Source organism: Condylura cristata, unplaced genomic scaffold, assembly GCF_000260355.1.
Source record: "Condylura cristata isolate star-nosed mole 26May11 unplaced genomic scaffold, ConCri1.0 scaffold00052, whole genome shotgun sequence".
In the NCBI taxonomy this organism is placed as follows: domain Eukaryota; kingdom Metazoa; phylum Chordata; class Mammalia; order Eulipotyphla; family Talpidae; genus Condylura; species Condylura cristata.
This window is the reverse complement of record NW_004567153.1, coordinates 1,897,637-1,916,626: the sequence shown is the minus strand read 5'-3', so window position 1 is coordinate 1,916,626 and position 18,990 is coordinate 1,897,637. Positions and strand designations below refer to the sequence as shown.

Sequence of the window (18,990 nt, the reverse complement as noted above, 5' to 3'; positions counted from 1 at the left end):
AACCTCTCCGATTGCCCAGGAAGAGAAAACTGGAGCACAATTCTCATTCAGATCCTGGTTCACAAGGGGGTCGCCGGAGCCCCAGGAATCTCAGGCTTCAGTCTCCCCCTCTACCGATACACAGAGGCTGCCTTCTGCCTTAACTTTCCAGTTCAGTTCCAGAAGCCAAGATCTTACCCGTGTGGGTTTGTTCGAGTTAGTGGGGAACTGGTGGAGTTTGTCAGACAACGGCTCCATGTTTTGCTGGAGGGCAGAGTGGGGAGGAAAGCCACGGTGTGCCCTCCAGCAACTGCTGTGGCACTGTGTGTGCCTGGCCCAGGGCCGCTGCCAGCTGCTTCCGGGGAGGGAGGCTGATCTCTGGTGCGGGGTAAGGGATAGGTGAGATCACAGTGCCTCCCTGACTTTCTGAGACCCCGTTCTAGTGACCCCCTTTCATCTGGGCAGCCCTTCTTTGGGCTGGAAGTGGGAGGGGCTACTGTGTGACCTCAGGCCCTGCTCTGTGTATTCATGTTGGACAAGGCACTGGGTGGTTGTTTGTCCTTTGCAGCAGACAGCTGAATGTGTGTGAAAGCCTCGGGTGCTGGGAATCCATTATCCAGGGCTTTTAGGGTCGCCAGGCCTGCTCTTTTTACAGCGGCAGCTACGTGAGCAACGCAGTCGTATTGTCCGGTGTGTTTCCTTGAACTCCTAGGCCTGGAATGTGATGCTTTGTGAAAAATAAATGCAGGAATTTAGCACGTTAGTTCCCCTGGAAGACGGACAGTTGTATTGCCAAAATGAAGGCTTTTAGGTTATGTGCTGAAGACCCACTTCTGTCAGTTTTTCTGAGCAAGGAGCGTGTGTGTGTGTGTGTGTGTGTGTGTGTGTGTGTGTGATGTATACATGGTGTGTATGTGCTTGATGCATGTGTGTCCTGTGGCATGCGTGTGTGGCAGAAATGCATGTGTTGCATACTGTGTGTGTGAAGTATGTCATGTGTGGCATATATATGTATGGTGTGCATGTGTGTAGTATGTGCCTGCTGTGATGCCCGACCTCCTAACATCCCATACAGCTTCGTTCTGTTGGCTTCTCTCCTGGGGATCTTGTTCAAGGGGACCCTACTCAGGGTCCTGCTGCCTCTTGGTGCCAGGGTGAGCCTTTGTGTCCATGTGTTCAGGTCAGCCGAGGCGACTGACATCACATGTGGTGTCAGCCTGTCCCTGTCCCTTGCCCTCTGACCTCCAGGACAGTCTGTGGCCAGCACCTGGCCTGGGTAAAATGGAGGCGACCTGGCTTCTGTGCCTGCTGTAGGGTCTCTGTGTGTAGCCATTGTGGCCTGTTAGGATGCCTGACAGAGGGCTATGCTGTGAGGTCGCCTGCAGGAGAGGTGTGTGAACACGCAGAAGACATCATCAGGTGCTGGACATGTCACTTAGAGGAAGGACTTCAAGGAACTTGTGACTTGGTCACCTATAATTAGCTTGGATGTTGTTCTCCACATCTGGGTGACTGGGTGGGGGTTCCCAATAACATATTAGAAGATTTATTTTCTTCCTAGCAACTCAGTAGGTGAAAGAAAATAGAAGGTGTGTTTTCAGGGCCCTGAGGCAGCTGGGCCTTGCCTCTGGTCAGCGAATGGAGCAGGTGGCCAAGCTAAGGCAAGGCTGACCCGTGAGGTGAGGTGTCAGCCAAGGGGGAGAGGTACCGAGGACTGACTCTCCAGAAGAGTGAAAAGTGGACTGCAGACTGAAGACTCACACCCACAGTGGAAACTTCAGGCCCTTCAGAACCACTCGCATCCGCCCTAAACTGACCCCTGAGATGAAGAAACCCCGACTCCTCTTCTGGTTTGACATTGGCACTAGGCTTCATTCGCCTGATTCTACCCTGTGTGAACAAGTAAGCCGATGTTCAGTCATGGAGTGTTTGCGTGCAAACCACAGTTGGTCCAGGGAACCTGGTGGGAACCTGAGGCTTTGCCCCTGGTCAGAGATATCCCCGGAGGGCTTCCATGCCCTGGCCCTCTCCCGGCCTGAGGGAAGCTTCTGATCTTCTTAGCAGCATTAGTAGAAGTTGCGAGCTCAGCTTTGGGACAGGTTGTTCCCCTGTGTCTTCAGTGAATAAGGGTGACAGATGGCTTGGGTTAGAAGGCTGTAAGTGCCTTCCTCACACTGTTGAGTTTCTGGTCCAGACACTTCTTCTTTCTGAAGGTGGAAGGTTAATGATCCACTTATTTTAGAGCTTCTAGTACATGCCAGGACTGGGCCCCGGGGCCTGGATAGCAGAAGTGAGTCAGTCCTGACATCTAATCAGTCCTGACATCTAATCAGCACATGTCAATACCTCTATGGTGTGGCCACTTTATAACTCTTAACAGCAAAATAGTCTGGCAGGAAGAGGACCGTGCCTCAGGGTGGGACCGCCGTGCCGGGGGTCACGGAGAAACAGGGCTGCGGAGACCCAGGACAGGGTCTCCTCTCCATTGTGTGACTCTGCGGCCTGTGCAGAGACCTCGGGCGGGGCCTGGGACTTTGGGAAACCTGGCTGCTGGCATCCCAGGCCAGAGGAGGCCGGCAGAGGGCACCGAGACAGGGCCACTTGGGTGTGCGTGCTGAGTTGGCCGTGGGCACCCAGCTCCTGCAGACCTCCGAGCCAGTGAGGCAGATGGCCTGCCCCAGGTCTGACGCCTGCCCGCGTCACCCAACAGTGTGTGGCAGAGCCGGGAGGGACTTAACTCCCAGTAGGAGTCGAGAGCAGGTCAGTAACCACTGCCCCGGGGAGGGGAGAGTCCTCCTGTTTCCACCTTTAGAACTTGGCTGGAGCTGCTGGGTCTGCTCTGTCTCCCCCCTTGTGAGTGATGACTTAGACCAGGCACTACAGACTGGCAGTGCTTTTTCAATTCAGAAACCCCAAATTGTTTGTAGGTGCTGAGGAAGTCATATTGGGCAATGAAAGGCTTCTCCCTTCCCCCGAGAAAAGAAACAGAACTCTGTCTTTCTAAGTGCAAAGATTTCAGAATCTGTTTCATTTTTCACTCTGGGTTTTTAACCAGCACACCTGCAGAAACCCAGCTATTTTTTCACTATTAACAAAAAATGTTTTAAAAAAGGAGCCATTCCTTTGCTGGGCTGGTGCTACAACGTATTTTAATTTTGAAATGATGTCTAAGGTTAAGTAGAAAAAATACATTTTCTACACACAGACTCATACCAGATTATCATGTTTGCCAGCAGATTGCGTTTAGCCGGGTATTTTTTCCATCACGATTGTAGTTTGAACCATTTCAGTTTTGGAGTCTTTTTTCTTTTTTTTGGAGGGGCTAGATCGGCATTTATTCCTGCTGCTTATACTTTATATTTCCTTTAATACTAAAATCGTGGCTTTGCGGCATCTGGGCTCAAATTTTAATTGTCTTAACTTGCTCTGGAGTTGACACTTGCCCTGGTTCTCGCTGACGTCTCCTTGTCTGTCCTTGGATTCCCCGTGACTATGAGCCGGCCCCGAGGCGGCTGTCCCCCACACCTGGATGGTGATACGGACAGACGTCAGGCCCTGCATGCCCCCCGGCACCCCATCTCGTCTCCCTCCCTGGGGACCTTTGTTGGCTTCCAGAATGGAAAGCAAATATAAACCAGCGTGCTCAGGTCGAGCACTGTCGACCTGAGCGCACCTCTCCTCTTTCTTCCACCTTTCTCTTGCCCACCCACATCCTGCCCACCCTCAGATTCAGCCCAAAGGCTTCTCCTCTGAGGACACCCCGGTTCCCCTCCACCTCAGCCTTCTTTCCTTTCTTCTGCAGCACCGTATACGTCTTCTTACTGGCAACACATATGCCCTGGGAGAGTTTATTGAGTGACTTCTTAGTGACTGTTTCACGATTCAGTTCTTCATGCCCGTGTCCTGTGTCCTGAGCTCATTCCCGGACCGGGCAAGCGACACTGGGATATCTGTGGTGCCCCTTCCCCTGAATTCATCCGGGGCCCCTCTTGCAGGTGCTTACTGATAACAGAGCTGACGGGATGTTCAGCTCCATTCCAGAGTGAGATCTCATATCTTTGGTCATTTGTGGCTCTTTGGGGGTGGGGAGTGTGAAAGAAGAGCTACCGAGAGTGATTATTAATCTCGAGTAATCTGTGAAGCCCTAGGGGCTGCTGCTGCCCGCTGGCCCGTTTGCGTGGGCTGTTCCTAAGCTCTCTTGTCACTGGCTATGATGGTCGTGATGTCACTTTATAGGGCAGCATGGTCTCCGGCTCAGAATTACCTCTTGATGAGGGATCACAACCAGGAACCCTCCGAAGCCCTCTGTGATATTCCTTCAGAGACTGAAGGCTCGAAGTTTGGTCTGCAAGGGGAACAGCACCTGGAAGACACAGTGCACACCAATGAAAGGGTTGGCCGAGACCAAAGCCAGTTGAGGGCAGAGGTGGGGGCCACTTTGGCTCAGATTTTAGAGGGGTTCTAGTCAGATCCTGTAAAACTGAGAATATCTTCAAGGCGATTGGGACTGATAGGGGCTGGCGTGTGCTGCATGAGGGAGATTTTCATTGCCTGCGCTTCTCTGCAGCCTCACACCCCACTCCGCCTTTCTACCTGGAGACCGCGTCAGTCCTCGGCTCTTGGGATCCCAGGAACCCGTCCTGTCCATGGCCTTCAAAAACAGGGACCATCGGCCATATTTCCCCCCAGCTCAAGTAGGAATTGCTGCAAACCACACATCTGGTCTGGTACACTGCTGCTCTCTCCGCGATGGCAATGAAGTCAGAGCCCATCCAGATATTCAGCAGGGTCATGGTGGATCGTGATACATCTAGATTAAGTCAGTATCTGCAGCCATTCCAAAGAAAGGCTTACAGGCATGCACAGGAAAAGATTAATTGTGAAGCAAAAGAATCAAGTATCCCCACGATCATCCTCTTTATGCAAAAGTTAAATGATCACTTATGTATCTCTGTAGGGGCACATTCAAGTGTGCAGATATACAGAGAAGGGTTGGAAGGACCCCATCAGGCCCCTTTCTACTTTATTTTTTATTTCTTTTTTATAGTAGGCGCATGCTCAAAGCATCATTTTGAATGCAGAGAAGGGAGGTGGGCAGGTAATGGCCGCTCTCTGGCCGTCGGTTAGTGTGACGAGGAGATTGCGTGTCGGGTTTCGGGTTCCGTGATGATACTTGCTGGATTCACAGGCAGATGCCTCAGACTTTCTCCGCGTTTGTTATCTCTGGCCAGTGGTCCAAAGCAGGCACCTCTTTCGCTTCGTTCCAGTCATCATCTTCCAGTGGGAAGGACACTGCGACCACTGCTCAACTCTATGGATCTCATTTTCAACACCGTTGACATCGCATCTCTCCTTGGTTCATTTATTTCAATGGACTCCGTTCTCTTTTAGGATTCATAGATTCCCTAGAGCTGCAGCTTGAAGCCTCAGGGAAGCTTCCTGTTTGCACGAGCCATGCCAGGTAGATGACCCGTTATCTAATCACATTGCAAAAGAAAAGGAAAACACACGTCGCCCAAATTGCGAGGTCCAGGGCCCCTACAAACGAATCACCTGGATGGTTTTCAGATTGACAGTTGTCTCCAGGAGCCTCAGGGGCTCTCACCTCTCTAGGAACGTCTCTTTGATGCCGTCCTACTGTCATGGGTACCTTATACCAAAGGATTGCAGCAGCTTTCATGTGTTGAGGTAAATTTGTTTGAAGCCAACCCCAGCCTTAAATAGAAATGACTCAAATAGAAATGATGATGGTAGGTATCGAAAACTGTCTAGTAATTGCTCTTTCTTGAGTCAAGCTGTAGTTGAGTTCCTTATGTGGGCAGTCAAGTGCAGAGAGGCGGTTCCATCTGTGTGATCCTCCACTGGTAGTAGGGCTCTGATTGCAGAATTCCATCGTGAAAGGGCCAGAAAGGGCTGGATGTCCTAGTGCTTCCCCGACTTGTGTGTGAGGGAGGAAGTGGAGCTTTTTCAGTCTCTGCAGGAATGAGAACTATGCTGATCTCCCTTGCACCTGCCTGTCTAGACTTCCCTCTGCTTCTCCCGTTAGGGTGCACACATACTGCCGGCCTTTCCACGCAGCTCAGGCTCTTTGTAAACACTTCCCTAGCTGCTTCCTCTGCTCAGGTCCCGGTTTCCTGAGCATTTCCTGCCCTGTCCCCTCCCCTGTCTCTTCTGATGCCCTCGCTCAGTCAAGTAACAAAGACATTGCATGCTGACTGTTGGCCACCTGCCATGTGTACCCTTCTCCGGGGCTAGACCTGCCTGGTTCGCAGCCATTTGCTGCCGGTGGGGCTCGGGCAAGGTCTGAAGAGAAGCATGTGCTGCGTGGTCTCCCTGTGCTCCAGCTGGCAGCCACGGATGACCTTAATCTAGGTGGCTTTTGGGTATTGAAGTACCTGGGCGTTTATACCAGCTCCTCCTGCACATGGGCTGGCAGGTTTGGGGGAAAGAGAAAGGAGGCAGCCTGGTGGGCCCTCCTGAGGCTGGTATGGTTTGATTCAGTGCAGGAGGAGGGCGGGAGGGGTGTGCCCCGGATAGGGACAGCCCTTCCGGCTGGGGATAAGGGGGAAATAAGCCCTGGACCCAGGAGCTGTGAAGGCCTGCCAGTTGCGGAGTGGAGAAGGTGGTCAGTGTGGTGCTGAGGGCGGTGCTGCCTTCAGTTCTCCTTTTGGTTAAGTGGATTATTCCTTCAGAGTCTGCAAAATGTCTCCTGAGGGTCGGCCGTGGAGCAGGGACTGGGAATGGACAATGGAAGATATGGCCCGCGTTGTGAAGAGAGGCACGAAAAGCTTTGCAGCAGACCCGGGGTGAAGGTCCCCAGCCCCCTTGGGGAGAAGGACTAAGGTTGCAAGTCAGCCCAGCTGCAGCACGCAGGTGACAATGTGGCTGAGCCTGAGGAACATCAGAGCTTGGCTCCGAAGTGCTGGGAGAAGGCCCATGGGGTGGGTGGGGTTGCAGGTAAGAAAGCAGCTCTTGCAAAGGGCCTGGGTGTGCTCCGGACTGCAGGGCTCCGGGGAGCAGCTCTGTGGGCTGACTGGGCTGGAAAAACAAGTTCCCCGGAGCCTGAGAAAGCCATCAAGCCAGGAGCCTGAGCTTCAGCTCATGTGACCTCCACACTTGGCGGAGATTTATGACAATGCCAGGTGACACGTCTGGAATTCTTTTCCAGAATGTTGACCCGTGGGGATGGAGTGGCATGAGGGAGATGGACATTAAGGAAGCTGCTGAGAAGCCTGGCTAGAAATTGGGGGCGGAGGGACTTGAACTGGCACACATGGGAGTGGGATTTTTTTCTTTTTCTTTTTGACATTGAGTAACACTGGTTTACAACACTCACTGATTCAGAAGTGCAGGATCACACCCTTCAGGTGTGCGGACTCACACCCACCACCAGGGCACCCACTGGCTTCCAGGAGTCTACCGGGCGCACCCCACCTCGCTGTCCTTCCTCTCTGACGAGGAGCCTCAACTCTGCAGCCGGATTTCTAGGGTTGTGTTGCTGGTTTGGTTTTATCTGACCTTTTGTTTTGTTTCTCTCTACTCCACATCTAAGTGAAACCATCTGGTATTTTTCTCCCTCTGACTTATTTCACTTAGTATCGACTGCTGTGGTTCCATCCATGCTGTTCCAAGTGGCCACAAGAGCTCATCTTTTGCCTGGTTGAGTAGTATTGTGAGTGTAGGCCACATCTCTGTCCTTGGGCACGTACTTGCTCCCATGCTTGGCGGTTGTAGCTAGGACCTGCAGTGAGCAGACGAGTGCAGACATCCATCCCCACTCCCGCCCCAGAACTGGAGAGAAGCAGCTTCCGTTGGGAGCAGGGGAGCGTCCGGCGTGAAGACACATGATCCCGTCCGTTACCACGTCTGTGCTCAGGGCACATCTTGATTATCATTCCAAGGCCGCCCCTCATAGTGGTTTCTGATTAGCACAGGGGCACTTCAGGGTGCAGAGGAGCTGGAGGGGAGGCCTCGGGTTGGGTGGGCCGTGTTAGGTGCTGGGCAGCAGAAGAGGGAGATGAGCGATGACTAAGTGGTCTGGGGACAAGCTCAGTAAGCTCTAGCAAGGGGGGCAGTTTTGCAAAGGGGCTCCCAAGGGAAGAGCAGACTAGTGTGGAGGAAATCAGGGAGACTGTCCTCGGAGGGACAGGGCAGCTCCATGTTTGGTTGCAGACACGGAAGGCCCAGCACGTGGTGACCGCGGAGGGTCCAGGGGAACTGAGTGGATGGACTGCAGGTCCCTTGGGTGAAAGGTCTGAGCTGGAGTCAGAGTGTGAATGGGAGGTTCAAGGCATTTGGTTGGCTGGTTGGGTCCAACGCAGGGTTAAGTAACCCCACGGGTGCTGTTGTTTTCAGCCATAAGAGACACCACGATTTACGCCAGCCCGGTTTGTGAAGCTGCTTTAAGCAAATTTGCCGTTTTCCAGTGCTCCTAAGACCTCACTGCCTGCTGGGCCCGCAGGTGTGCACCCCACACCTGCAGGGGAAGCGCCCCGACCCGACTTCAAGCCCAGGGTGAAGCCTGGCCCATCCCAGGCCATCCCCTCGCTCACACTCGGCCTGGCAGGGCTGCCCGACGCGCCCACCCCCCTCCACAGCCGGACCCCTGAGGTGCCTGAGGCCACTGTGTGTGCCCTGGGGCAGAGGCTGGTCTCGAACCGGAGCCTGAGTTGAGAAGTTATTTCCCTCCTTCCAGTTATCACCACAGCCCTACAGAGGTTAAGCTGCAACATCATTACTGAACAGGGGCATCTTCAGGGAGCCTTGGCCGGTGGCAGGGGAGAGGGGCGGGTGTCCCGGGCAGGGTGAGGGCTGACTGAACCCTGGCTGCCACAGCGGCGTGGGGAGCCCCTTCAGCCCGTGCCCGATCCCAGCCCCTCCTTCCCGTGTGCTCTTCCGGCTTACCGAGGGACAAACTACTCCTCAGATGTCTCCCAGCTAAAGGGAGGCGACCCACGAGGCTCCCTGGGCAGGAACCACAGCCAGCTGCCAGGGAAGCCAGGGGACACTCGCCAATGACTTGGGGCCTTTCACATTCAAATGGCCGTGAAGGGACAGGCACCCCCTGAATGGTATGCTCATGGGGTGAAGCGTCTCCCACAAACAGAGCTGGCACCCACTCCCAAGCAGACAACTTTTAGGACATTTCAGAGGGTTCAATTCGAATTACCTGTGCAATGAAGCGCCCTGTCAAGGAGACCGGCTGCACGGCCCCAGGCCCAGGATAGCAAAAGGCTGTCCCCGATCCGCGCTGAATGTTCACTTAAACATCTTGTCTGTCCTCACTCTCTGCCCCAGGAAAAAAATAGTCTCCGCTGACAAGGTAAGAAACCTTCAAAACCCTTTCCAGGGGTTTTTTTTAAGGTTCCCTTACAGTGACACTTCCAGGAGCTTCTCACGTCGCTTTCCTGAGCTGGCTCTGCCTTGGCAGTGCTTTAAGTTTGAACGGCATCAGCCCCTCGGCTGTGGTCCCCTTGACCCCAGGGAGGGACTCTGGTCTCCTTGGTGGCTGGTACTTGCCTTCTTCCTTTCTGCCCCTGTGCAGGCTCTAACCAAGGTGGCTGGAACTTCCTTCTGTGCCCAGCTCAAGAGGATGCAGCTGTCAAAATAAAAATAACCCGTCAGATAGTGTTCTCTGACAGCCTTGGGGAGGAAGGGGTTAGTGAGGTACTGCCCCTTGCAAAGAAGGTCCTGGAACTGACCGCCTACTCCTGAGGCGATAGCCAGGAAAATGTCCCCAGTGCCCCACCCTGTCGTGTTTGGGAAATAACATGCTCCACACCTGTGTGTCTCAATGCACCATGAAAGCTGGACATCGGTGTGCTCTCTGACGGTCACATTCCTGCTTCAGACGGATGCCCCTGACCACTCCCGGGGCTGCTGTCCCCACCAGCCTCTCAGAACATGCGCTTTCTCGCTGTCTGAGCTCATGGCCTCTTTGGGGCAGCAGCCCGCGGCCTTCCCCACGTGCAGCTCTGTGTCAGAGGCCGTCCCCCTGTAGAAATGGCCAGCGCTCTGGGACCGAGTCCTGTTCTGGGTCCGTGTTTGTTTGCTTCTGGAAAAAAACGCCTGCTAGCGTGTGATCCCTCTTGGAGATGTGACCAGAGAGGCACACTGGGAATACTAGTGAGGGGAATGCCAGCACTACAGCTATGTCCTGACGCCAGGCAGCTTTCTCCAAGGCCGGCGCCCACCTGCAGTGGGTTTATCCTCCTGGCATCAGGGAGGGAGCCTGGGACTCGCCTGCCCTGCCATCTGCCAAAGGGGCCACAGTAATATTCCAGACACTGCCACCTTCCTCGCTGGGTAGAGAGCTGCCCTGGAGAAAGGACACCTGCACCTTCTTGCCAGGAAGGTGACACAGGCTGAGACAGGTGAGGTTTTGCAGGACCAACTGAAGAGATCGTGGCTGTTACAGGTCTCAAGAGTCATCTACAGGGTGGGGTCTGTGACGCTCGAGCAGGTAGAGGCCACGACAGCCTCCCAGCTGCCCGGAGCATGTTGCCGGCGTGGTGTCCAGGGTCCTGTTTACTAGTCCTGCCTCGTCGGGCATTCTGGGCCCCTCTCTCGCAAAGGAAGAAGCCAATACAACTAACGGTGGAAAGTGTGGCAAGGGGGTCCGAGTGGATTCAGATATCATTTACATGTAGAAGAAAAACATGAGGTGGTCAGTGAACCCCAGGTCGTCAGAATGACTTGGTGGACTCTCACTGCCCAGATCAGGACTTGGGGAGCTTTATCTGACAAGGGCCGGACAGCAAATATTTGGGAATCTGCGGGCCCTTGGGTGTCTCTGTGACAGGGCTTAACTCCGCCTCCTGGCCCCAACGGAGCAGTATGTGAAAGGGGAGCGGACAGTGTGGCTGTGTCCCAGTAACACAGCGTCCGGCCCAGGTCTGCCTGGCCACACGGCAGCAAGCACCATTAAGATGGACCTCAGTTCCCTGCCGGCCATGGCCGGAACTTGTGGTGGAGTGTGAGCTCGGGCCCCTTTCACCCCTGAGGAAATGCAGTCCAGGATTTACCTGACCGTTTGCCTGTGAGCTTCTCAATTCTGATGTTCCATTCCATGGCTCACAGCGTTCTCCAGCGACCATGCAGAAGGTGGGGTTGCACAAAGCGGGCATCTTACTTGCCGTGGCCACGTGAGCGGGCGTGAGGCACTGACTGCAGTAGCTCCAGCTGGAGCATCAGGCACAGGGGACGCAAGAAAGGTTTACATTTGCAAAGGGTCCCTTCGCCTACGTCCCGTCCTTCACGTAGCAACCACTCATTGGAGATGGTTGAAAGCGAGGTGCTTGGGCACAGGAAGAAAGGTGAACAGGCGAGGCGCTGGAGGGATTTGAGGGCTCCTGGAGAGATGAAGCACTCGAGAACAATTCTAGCCCCGGGACCCTGGGTCCCCCAAGCCGTCTAGGGTGCCTGGTGTTTGCAAGCTGGGAGAAAGGAGAGGAGCAGTCAAGTGTGGACAAGACTGAAGGTCTGGAAGAGGATCTTCTCGTTTTGCAGACAGGAAGGACCCCTTGCAAAGATTGTGGCACCTGAGAGCCAAGATCAGGGAAAAGTGACTCTCTCTTTCCCAAGTGGCTTCTGTAGCAGAAGAAGCCTCCCTGCAGTGTTCACGGTGGTGTCTCCTGCTAATTTGTAGATGTCAGCTTCCACGCGTGGTCTTCTTTGATCCTGTCGTTTGACATGAACATTCGAGATATAACTACAGTGACTGACCTTGGAAAGATGGATGAAACTGGCCCCTTTTTCCCGAGTTTCCGTGTCGGGGGCCCCTGACAGAAATGAAATCACAGAGGAGGGTTCCGGTGGTGGGTTGGCACTGGTGTGAGGCTCTCTCCCGCTTCCCATAACCCACCCATGTTGGCTTTAGGAAATCCGATGTGCTCATCCTGCCCATTTTAGCCCTTCATCGAAATAGCTGCAGCAAAAATAAGCCTTGGGTCTCATCTGTTGATCTGCCCAGTCAAATGTCTGTCATCTTTTGACTAACCTGAAAGAAGCCAACAGGTGTTCAAGGTTTCTCATTTGCATCTTTTTTTTTTTTTTTTCACAAAATCAAGCCAAGGGCTAAATCTTGCCTTTCCACTCCGACCTTCCCACCCCTCCCCACCCTACCGGGCCCCACAGAGTTCTTGGAAGTTGTTCTTTGTAGTAGCGTTTCCTAAATTTAGCAATGACAAATGGGTAGCTTGAGAAAATGTATCTCCGGTTGAGGAGATGAAGCCTACACATACGACATAAAACCTAAACCGTGAGTGATGTATACGTCTATTTTAGAGATTCGGTTTATCATTAGTGCCGATGGTCTGCAGCAATTTCTTAGAGATTTTTGTTATGGAACAAAGAGGAAATAAGAGCGACGGCGGAGCATCTTTCTGTCTGGAACTTCTCTGATTCTGCATTTTGCTGGCACCAGTTCTCTGTCAACAGACACACAGGCATTTTTTCAATTGTAATTTCTTTGTGGTTCAGTTTGAGCATTCAGCTTTTTACTATGTGGCTTCCACTTACCACAACCAAACACGTCTTCATCTGCCTTCTCTGGAGTGAGGCACTGTCAAAGGGCACTTTATAAAGGAGTGTCAGGTTGTCCAGCTCGGCTGAAGCTTCCAAATGCGATGTCAAGTCAGCATGGTTGCCTCTGGGGCTTGTGACCTCCCAGAGCTTAACCGGGCTGATTATTTCCAAGCTGGTTTACTCTGAGGGGCATATTGAAATGTACAGTCTTCAGATTCATCAAGACAGAAAGTAAAATGGTGCTTTGGGTTCTGGAAGGATGATGGGGAGAGGTGTTAGTGCTGACTGGACACCAAGCTTCCACTTGGGAAGATGAGGGCCCTGGCGATGGATAATGGTGATATGAGTAGACTTAGGTGACGTGTGTAAATGAGCAAATCCAATGTGTATTTTACCACTGTAAAACTTTCAGAGAGTGGTTGTCTCAAGAGAGAGACTTTAGCAGATCAGGTAAGGGACTGAATTGTAGCTTTTTTAATTTTATGTTTTTGGGGACAGCCAGATAAGGAGGCTATATGGTGAAATGAACCCTTAAGAGCATATTTTGCTCAACTTAAAAATGGGTATCAGAGAATGAATATTACTAGAATTATGTGTACAGAAACTGCAAAGTCCTACATACTCCAGAGGACACCCTGCACATCATAAATGTGATTGTCAAAGAAAAATATAATCTCTTAGGAGGGCCCGCTCCTGGGTCAGCCATGTTGCTTCACCAGCTGGATGGGAGAAGAGGAGAAACTAAGGTTTCTTAATAGTCTTATATATATATATATATATATGGAGGGCGGGGTGGGTGTGTATGTATGTGTACATACATGTCTGTATGTTTTTATTTTTGTTTTTTTTTTTTTTGCACCAGCTGCATTCACCTCTCGTTGCATGGATTTCCCTCTCCTTTGTCTTAGGTCGGGAATGGGTCTTGTCAGTTAAGGAGAGAAGAGTCATCTTCTGTGCCTGGTTGTTAGCTCCCCTGGGACAGACAGAATGATTCTGAAGGGCCTGATCATCCTTTGGAAGAGTAGAAGGCCAGCCAGGTTCTTCAAGAGACTCTTTCTTACAATGGTTCAGAAAGAAAACAACAGTGAATTTTAGAAATTGGACTTGAAACAAGCGAGAGTTTGATCTCTTTACTACTCCTGAAATCAGAACCTCGGTCCTGCTTTTCAAGTCCTTGACTACGTATCGTTTTAAGTGTAATCTTTAGTTTCAGGCCCAAAGAAAGGTAAGAACCTCACTTTTGGTGGTTACTCTGCTTGTTGAAACAGAAAACTGAAAAATATTAGAACTTTTGAGAACATGGACCTAGAAAGCTTTAACCTTTGTTCAAAGTAGAGCCTCTGGAATACTTTCTAAACTTTCTTCTCAGTCAAGTGACCTTCTCCTCTTTGTTTCAAAACCCGACACAAAAATTTCTGCCATAAAATTTTCCTTGGTGGACCACATCTTTTCTTCTTTTTTGTTTTTTTCATTTCCTCCCACATGATGTCATTCTAATTGATGTGTCACTTGGTATTATGAATGTTCAACATATACATGTGGCCAGTGTCTATACAAGGACTTTTCTTTTTAATTCTTTGCCTTTTTCTTCCCTCTCATCAATATCAGTGCTGTGCTCTGCTCTGCATATGCCCAGCCTTTCAAAATACCAAAAGAAATGGGCTTAAAGCATAGACTGTTCTTTAACCATCTTAAAGCCCAGACTGAGTCCCTTTCTCTTGACTGAGCTTGTTTTTATAATTCAATACATTCTTGGGCCAGCTCTCTAAACTGAAATTTTGTCATGGATAAGCTCCATAAAGGCATAATATTAGTTGACTTTCCACCTTTCACATTTTTTAAATGTCGTGAAGACTAGTGAATTTTTCATTTAGTTAGTAAGAATTTTATTTCAAAGAAGACAACTGGTTTTTCTTTGATGAGTAGAGGTAATAGGAAGGAGTAACTTCCACATAACAGATTCTGTGTTGGTGGAAACATAGCTGTTACCAATATCACTTCTCAATTTTTCAGATGGCTCAGTAATTTTTAGGCTTTTCTATTTTTTCCTGGAAATGTGCTATATTTCCATCAACTAATTGAACACACTGTCTTTTTTCTTTGTCTCTGAAGCTCAACACTAGAGAATGGCCGTTTGTAAGTCCAAGTATATGAAAAACTCTGATCTCTGTCATCTTAAACACTTTTGCAGAACATCGGTGGATGGCAAGATCCATCACTACTGGGATTGTTTCTGGTCCATCCTGCTTTCTCGAAGCATTGAGGTCCTTCATGCTGTCGGTCCTTTGCTTCTTTCTGAATTAGTAATTAACTGCCATGCTGAGCACACATGTGCAGGCATCTGAAGCCTTTCTTCAGGCAGCTGGAGTTCTGCAGTCTGTGACCTCCAACGAGAGATCTTTTTCGTGCTTTATTAATGACTAAGCCAAGATAAATAGATGTTCTCGGGCTTCGAGCAGCTGAAGCTTTTCAAGTTTTGAGTCCTTGCCTCGAGGCTGTATTTGCATAGTTTGGCCCCATCTTGCTTCTCAGCCACATCCCGGTGAACCCGACAGGCGGAGACACACATCTGAAACGTGTGTGCGGTCTGCCCTTCCCACGGTGTGACGGGAGGTCCAGCTTTTTGGGCTGCAGGGTTCCCAGGGCACTTGGAACTATTCTGACCGTGACCTTCGTGTTAGCGGGACAGTGAGCAGACATTTGTTTAGTGCCTGCTGTTTGCGGGGTATCCCCTTCCAGGAAGTTCAGTGTTATCATTGTCATTCCACCAAAACTGTCTGTTTTCTCTGTCCTGCCCTGACAGTAGGGATGTCCCAACTTATGGCTACTTTGTTCCTTCTTCAGAGTTTCCTAGATGGGAAGCTGTATCTGCCATACATAACCCCAGCTAGTGAGGGGAGGGGCCCAGCCAGGTCAAGATTGCCTTCTTTCCAGTGACTCATGGAAGGCCGGAGGGAGAGATCCCCGCCGCCGCCTCCCTGCCATCTGCTCCTGCCTTGTGAGGCCGGTCCCCTTTCCTTTTGGGCATGAGGCACCATGATTGTGGGGGTGGGAAGCCTGTGACCCCAGTCCCTGCAGGAGGCTTAAGTGCATTAAGTGAGAGCACTTAATAAACTGAGAGGAATGAGCCTCCTTCTGGCCAGTCTCTTCCCTTTCCTCATTTTGGGTTTTTCCTCCCAACTTCTGGCCTGGACTGATTTCAGATTCTGTGTGACTGAGAGGCTGCCCGCCAGCCTGTGGGGGAGGCAGGCTGGTCCTCTTAGCCGGGACCTTCCAGCTCCCTGCACTGTTTTGCTCTAGCTGACACTCATGGTGGAAGGGGAGGCAAGAACCCTGAGACTCTTTCCAGTCTTTTGGAAGTATTGGCTTGCAAGGGGTGGGAGGAAGTATGTGGGAGGAAGAGTATTTCACAAGCTTCTGGATCTGATCCATGGCCAACTCTCACTGAAGAGGACAGAAAAAAAAAAAAGTAAATGAGTCATTTCAGTGGAGGATGATGAAATGACCCGAGCGTGTATCTGCCTGGCAGGTCTGCCGGGCTCTGATGGAGGGCAGAGTAAAACGACTTTTTTTTTCATTAGTGTCATTTCCTTTTCCATTTCTTTTGCCTTTTGACCATTGCACTAATGATGCCCCCACAATTGGGAATGTTGTTGTGCTTCAGACAGCTTCCTCAGCCTTAGCAGCAGACAGAAGCACCCAGATTCCAGGAAAAATGAGGACGGAGACAGGAGAAGGCAACTGGGGTGTGAAAGTGCAACTAGACGCAGGGAAATCTTTACTTTTTTTAGCTGCTGATCCTTAAATGGAAATTCTGTTTGGGCTCTGTGAAGTGTTTCCATATAAAGAAGCTGTGCAGAAAAATTATTTTTCAAGACCCAAAGGAGTCTTTGTTGGAAGATACAATGATTGGCCCTCCCTGGTGGTGCAGCAGGTTGGGATGCAGCACGGTAAGCTCACCACAGCTGCTTCAGTGCGAGTTCAACCCCCAGCCCCAGAGCTGACCCACAGGGCGCGGCAGACTTCTCCTGACCCGCCCGCTGCTCCCCTCAGCAAGGGATTTCAGGCCATCTGCCTGTTCTGCTCCCCGCTCTGTCTCTGGTGAAGCCTCTCACCGCCCCTGCACCTCTGGCCTGTACCCCAGTTCTGCATGCATCAATAAATAAATCTTTAAAAAAAAAATAGGATTGACTCCAAGCTGGAGAAAAACACATATGTTTCTGAATATTTATGAATGTGAATATACTTGTGTGTATACATACACACCTACCTACATAAATAGATGAATTAGGCAGAAAAAAAAATCCTGGTCTCTCTTAATAGAGGGAGACGAGAAGGGGAGTGGTTGTGAGTTTGGGCTGCATACATCAGATTCCACAGTGGATTTGTTTCAGCAGGAAGGCGTTGGTCAGAGGCCCTGTATGTTCTCCGACGAGCGGAGAAGCAGGCTTTCGGCTCATGCGCCAAGACGCCACCGGACCCACGGTGCACCCTGCTGGCCGCCACGTCTGTGCTCAGCCCCACTGGCCACGGAGGTGCTGCGCACCCATCTGACCCGGGGGCTTGTTTCCAAATCTGCCTCATGTAGGTGTGTCAGATGGTGAAGCCAGGAACCGAGCTTGCACCCCAGAGCACAGGAGCTTGAGAAATGTAGTTCATGTGGATCCCGTATTGAAAAAGTGGGTTCACAAGGTGGGGCTGCATCAAAATGTTGGAGGCGTGGAAAGGCGTGGGGCAGCCCCAAGTGGGAATGTTCCTGATAAGTCTGCAGAAGTCCCTGTGGGAGTCAAATCAGGCTTTAACGGTCAATGAGCCTCCATGTGCCGAGCCGTGTGTTCCGCTGTCCTTCATTTACTCACGGAGCTCAGTGACTGAGCTGCTTTGGGTGTATTCATTCACGCCCCCTCCCACTTCTTGCCCATGATATGGTGCTGAGGTCTAATGACATCAGGCTGTAAGGCCAGGAAAGGCTTCAGGAGGACTCATCAAGTCTTCACGAGGTCTTATCTTTTGCAAAGATCACTGGGCTGTCTAGACTTGAAGAAGACTTTTTGAAAACGATATATTAAGCCTCTCCAGAGAAACAATAGCCAGGGTTTTAATAAAACTCAAATGAAGCATGAGTTTACACAAAACCGTTGCAGAGAGAACTTTGTTTTTCTGGATCGGACTAAGTTTTTAAGTCTTTGTTTAGTACACAAACTTTTACGCTTTGGAACAACCAACAACAGAAAAGTGAACCCAAAAACAATTTGCAAAGTTTCCAATGTGTAGAACTGTTCTCAGTGCAGCAGTGAAATTGCAACTTTCCTCATACTAAAATTTGATACAGAAAAGTGTAACCTAACATTATAATTTTTAGTCATCATGGTAAGATTTTTACTAACAGTGCTTCCTTTTGGGGCCATTCAGGATCTTCAGTGAGATGAAAGAAAAAAAAATGGGGAATATGTAAACAAGCATCTGTGATGGTCGTTTTGAAACTTGTTGACACTTACTGGAAAGTTCTCGACTTTTTTCACTTTTTGAGAAGATTGTCTCTCTACAAGCTGTTTGCAAACTAAACCATGTGGATGTGTACTCGGGGTCATGAAAAATAATCAGGAACCTTAATTAAAGAGTTTTTCTGCAGTTCCTTGGCAACAAGAGAGGAGTGAGAAAACTTCTCCTTTTTATGTTTTTGCTTTTTGACCTGAGTAAAGAGCTCCTTGAAATATTTTTGTCTACTGAGTTATCAACTTTATATTTTGTTTTTATCATTTTACAGGGCGTTAAATACCTGTGCATCCCAGCAGCGGATTCACCATCTCAAAATCTGTAAGTTCATGGTGGGTTTTTGCTCTGATGATACTAAAAAGACATAATGGACTATCAGGTCATATAAGAACTGTGAGATCATTGGACCCACAGGGACTCTTGAGGCCAGATGCTGCCACGCCTTTGGGAGGGAGGACACCGAGACTGCAGAGACCTGTGTAGCTGGACACACCCTCTGTGTTTGGGGGTGTTCCCCCCTGCAGCATGGAATGATAGGATATCTGTAAGAAGAACCTCCTTTTTATAAACCAAGCCTTCAGATAGTCACCCTCTCCCTAGAAGCAGACTTTCTGAAGCGGCTAGATTTGGCCCAAGTCAACACTGCCCCAAAGAAATAGATTAAAAGCCACACAAAAAAAAAAAAAAAATAGCCACAAGTATTAATTCTAAATTGTGTAGGAATCACAGTTAAAAAAAAAAAAAAAAGAAGAAGGTGCCAATCATTTGAAGAGTGTATCTTATTTAATCCAGTCTATCCAAAATAGGACCATTTCAGGCTGCGTTCAGTGTAAATCACGGTTAGGATACTCGACATCCTTTTTTTCATTCTGTCTTCCATCTGTGGTGTGCTTTTAGCTTACAGCAAGCCTCAGTTCGATGGACTTTGTTTCATGTGCCTGAGAGCCACATGGGGCTGGGAGCGCCATTTAGGCCTTTTTTTTTTTTTTT

At 50.3% G+C, this 18,990-nt stretch overlaps 1 protein-coding gene across 1 annotated transcript in view; it reads left to right on the top strand.

Moving 5' to 3' along the window:
- The window catches only part of DUSP22 (dual specificity phosphatase 22), a 48,372-nt gene that overhangs the window by 14,718 nt on the left and 14,664 nt on the right, over positions 1 to 18,990 (top strand). The window contains exon 4 of the mRNA XM_004694986.2: positions 18,272 to 18,321. Coding sequence (XP_004695043.1) covers positions 18,272 to 18,321 — 50 coding nt within the window. The remainder of the gene's footprint in view (positions 1 to 18,271; positions 18,322 to 18,990) is intronic.